Raw genomic sequence first — 4,334 nt, 5'->3', positions numbered from 1 at the left:
TTATCCTCCTTTTTTTTTTTTTGAAACTGATTCTAATTACCCATTTGAGGCGAATTAGAACCCTCTGGTATCCCCACGGGTTCGACTCTTTGAGCCGCCTATGGGACTAATCCAGAGTTCGGGTGCGAGTCCAAAGATTACAGTACTTATGCCCTTCCCCATATGGTGTTGGTAGACTTCGAACCGAGGTCCTCTCTCACCATCCAGTCCCCATGCTACCAACTGAGCCACCACACTTGGGTTTGTTATCCTCCTTTTAGTCAAGAGTAAGGAAATTGTATTAACTCTTTTGGTTACTAAAAGTTGCTTTGCCAGCAGAAAGAGTCTCCTTCCATAAACTGTAAGATAGATCCATGAATTCTTCACGATCTCTTACTATGCATAGATTCTCAAGTTTTATGAAAGTCATCCAAAGCCCACCAATCTTATGGACAATAATTCCTAAGAAGGGTTGATGAATCCTTCGGCTTATCCATCTTATACTCATAATTGTTCTCCCCATCTTTTAGTTGGATAGAGTTGTACCCCTAAATATAACTCTCGAACATAATATATGATGACAAACTCAAGTCTAAGGATGATCGGTATTACTAAATAATAAGAGACATTACAAATCCAATGATACATATTATAAGAATTCACAGTTCGATTTTGATCGAGATGATCAATGCCATTTCTTCTAATGATTATGATCTTATCATAAATTCTAAAGCTACATTTATACTATTTCAAGTGCCTACGCATAAGAGAGGAGACAATCAATATGAAATACATAAAGTTTGCCCTTATTAATTAATTATCATGTAACGCTTTATAAATAAAGTGTTATTTTACTCTTGCATTATCTTTAGGAAACCTATATTTACTAACAGGAGTCCAAGATCCCATTAACCCTATCCTGAAACATTAGGAGCTGTCTGAAGAAGTCACATACGAAGCATGAAGGACCAATGTGCTAGTTTGACGTGTAAACTTACACAACAAAGAAGGTGCAAATTTGGGGGTTGTCCTATACGCAAGTGTGGAAGATAGAGAGGGTGTAAGAGTGATCTAAGATCGTCAAAGATCCAGAAGCACAAACCAAAGGAAGTAAGAATAATTTGAGATCGTCAAAGATCAGGATACTTGGATCTTAAAAGGTGATACTTGGACCTTATTTTTTTATTTCATTTTCAACTGCTTTTTTACTGCCTATGCTTGTCTCTTTATATCACTGTATACAAAATAAGTTACAACTTTGCTATTTTATGAAACCCGACAAACTGACCCATAACAAAAATCATCATCCCTCAGGTAAAAATAGACAGGTATACATGTGGTAATATTATCAAACATTCCACATGACAACGATCGGGAAATTTGTACCTCTATTCCAAAGTATATGTCAGTAATTCATCCACAGACTTCACTGGCAATCATAGTCATGGCTACCCTTGCTGATAAGAACTACTTGGAAAAATACTATGCAACAACACATTCCACCTCCAAGGTTAAATCCTTGATTCCAGCATTATGTAATAGATGTGAGACCTGAGACTTCGTGGATGTCTTGTCGGAATCTGTTGATATATGTAGATGCAGTGTCCCAACTACATCTGTGTTTGTGAAACTCCATAAATGAAACTTTTGAATGCCGTAAACACCCCTTATCTTCAAAACATTATTTAAGGCATCTTTCAGCTCATGCCCATGCACCCTTGGAACTCTTTGGAGCAAAATTTCAGCTGAATTTCTGAGTAAAGGTATCACGGATGATATAATTAAAATTGAAATAAAAATTGAGCAGGCAGGATCAGCAACAAGCCATCCCTTGTACTCAATTAATAGGGTAGATATAACAACACCAACACTCCCCAGTGTGTCTGCAAGAACATGCAAGAAAATGCCTTCCATATTGTGATCAATATGGCGATGGCTGTGCTCTTGGGGCTCTTTTGGATTACGTAATGTTTTCTTCTGGTGGGTATCACAATTTCCTGTAGAAGAACAAACTCCTTCACAACCGGAACTGGTGACATTATGAACAACCTCCAAGGGGTGAACAAGTGGAATTTCTTGACCATGGTGGTCAGCATCAAGATGGTGATGAAAATCGTGGTGGCTGGTGTGGTCGTGATGGTCATGGCGGTGGGTGGGGTCATGGGGTTCATGCAGATGGGCATCTTCATGATGCTTAAAGCTCTGAATGCTGTGATTTTCTGCATGACACTCAGCCTTCCTCTCATGACTGCAGTGGTCGTGATGACCAAGATCACTAGAGTATGAATTGTCTTGGCAATCACTGGAAACAGAAATCAATTCTTGATTGCTTCCATGTCCTTCATGATGATGTTCACCTTCGCAATGCAGATCATGACGATGGTTGGGATGGTGACTATGTGAGTGTGCGTGTGAATGTGAGCATGATCCAGATCCTCCATGGGCATGATGATGCTCCTCATGAAAGAATATCAAGCCAATGACATTGACTACAAGCCCTCCGATAGAGACAACCAACAAACTTTTAGTTGATATTTCTTGAGGATCGAATATCCTCTCAAAGGACTCCACCACTATCAGTGCACCCACAAGAACCAGAAAAACAGCATTAGTATATCCTGATAGAACCTCAAATCTTCCCCGGCCATAGTTATACTGGTTATTTGCAGGCAAACGAGATATATAAGAAGCATACAGCCCAATTGCCAAAGCAGCACAATCAAACAACATGTGACATGCATCTGATATCAGTCCAAGACTATTGCTCATAAATCCAGCAGCAAATTCCACAACCATATAACCAGTGTTGATCAAAAGAAAAAGTGCGATTTTCCGGGATTTCCTCTCGCTCAAAATATGTTTTATAGGCTTCATAATCATGTCACTCAAAAACTCAGAAGACTCCCCTCCTGACCCAAGATCATTGAAATGAAAAGGATCCAAGTCTCTAACAGCCACATAGAGCAATAAGCCACAAAGCAACAAACCCCATAGGGAAAGATTAGGAAAATAGAAAAGCTCCAATACAAGGGTACAAGCAAAAGTCACCAAAAATTCCCTATGAGAGTCTTTGGAACTTACCAACTTCTCATCACTAAAATTTTCGCTCAAAAGCACACCAAAAACAACAGTGTTGGCCAGAGGCCAAGCCATATTCCCAAAGGCAACACTATCTTCTTCAGATTCAAACACGAGAAAACTAATCATAGCAGGAACAAAAAGCACAACTGTAGTGAAAAAGAGTGTAATTAGCCTAACCCGTTTATGACCAATCTGCTTAACCGTTCCCCAATCCATCGAAACACGTTCAAAACAACCCAAAAACCCAGACATAAAAGGAAGCAACAATGGCCAAATCTTCACACAATTCTCACTGGGTTTTGACCATTTACTAGGAAAACATTCAATTTGATCCCAACCAAAAGACAACATGAACAATCCAAGAAACAACGACACGAACCCACGAACCTTACTCCACCCTTTCTCGTTATGGTTTCTTCTTTCAGCGAAAACCCGAGCAGCCACGCTTCCCATGAACTCGGCGAGGATCATGGCGGCGGTGCCGCAGTATCGAAGAGCTTGAAACCGAAGGAGAAAGACCAGAGCCAGAAGAACTGATTTTGTAACGAGAACCCTTTGCTGAGAGTGCGTGATTGAAGATAACATAAAAAGAGGCTTCTTAGGCTTGTGTTGGTGAAAAGGGTCTTTGGAAGAAGAGAAAGAAAAAGAGGAGGATGAAAAGATTGAAAAGGAGAGTGTGAGGAAGAAGGAGAGAAGAGAAACGAGGAAAGAGAAAGGGAAGAGAGAAAACGAAGGGGAAGAACGAAGAAAAGGGAGAAGGGAATATAGGGAGCGAAGAGAGAAGAGAAGGAGGAAGAGGAAGGAGAAAGATGATTTGGAATTGAAGGATGTGGAGAAAGAAGAAACACCACGCTGTTTCGATGGTGTAGGAGTTGGGGTTGATGATGATGATGAGTATTGGAACGTAGGATAGCGTCTCGGTGTAGCGGAGAAAGTGGTGGTGCGCGATGGTAGGGAGAGGCTGTGCGGTCGATGTTGGTGGTGGTGACGGTGATCGGCCATGGTGTTCTCTAAGGTGTACAGTGAGAGTGAACAAGACGGATCAGATCTGGTTTGGTCAAGTCTCCACCCAATTACATTTTTTTTTTTCAATAAATCAACCAGCTCTCATGCTTATAAATTCTTTTTTGGGATTAATGTTTGTCCAGATTAAAGTTAGGTGGTGTTTGGCTGAAGTCTTTCTGAAATTTTCCTAGGTAAGTGAGAGAAGGATTCTAGGATAGAAGTGTTTGGTTGAATAGATTCTCACAGAAAGCTGGTTATCCAATATGCAT

The 4,334-nt window shown here is 40.4% G+C and overlaps 1 protein-coding gene across 2 annotated transcripts; it reads right to left on the bottom strand.

Annotated features, from left to right (window-relative positions):
* Positions 1–1,134: 1,134 nt before the first annotated feature.
* Positions 1,135–4,120, bottom strand: LOC133310209 (uncharacterized). Of its 2 annotated transcripts, XM_061511105.1 has the most exons (3): positions 2,303–4,120; positions 2,061–2,176; positions 1,135–1,976 (listed from the first exon to the last, which is right to left on the bottom strand). In XM_061511105.1, exons 1-3 carry the CDS (start codon positions 4,060–4,062, stop codon positions 1,462–1,464), a joined length of 2,391 nt encoding a protein of 796 aa, XP_061367089.1. In that variant the 5' UTR covers positions 4,063–4,120; the 3' UTR covers positions 1,135–1,461. The 2 variants fall into 2 exon arrangements, with proteins under 2 accessions (XP_061367089.1, XP_061367088.1); XM_061511104.1 differs by having other exon boundaries at positions 1,135–4,120.
* Positions 4,121–4,334: the final 214 nt, after the last annotated feature.

This window comes from Gastrolobium bilobum, unplaced genomic scaffold, assembly GCF_033153095.1.
Source record: "Gastrolobium bilobum isolate Gb01-03AN ecotype WA unplaced genomic scaffold, APGP_CSIRO_Gbil_v1 utg194163, whole genome shotgun sequence".
Taxonomy (NCBI): Eukaryota; Viridiplantae; Streptophyta; class Magnoliopsida; order Fabales; family Fabaceae; genus Gastrolobium; species Gastrolobium bilobum.
Note: the sequence above shows the minus strand (reverse complement) of the source record. Positions and strands in the feature narration are given on the sequence as shown.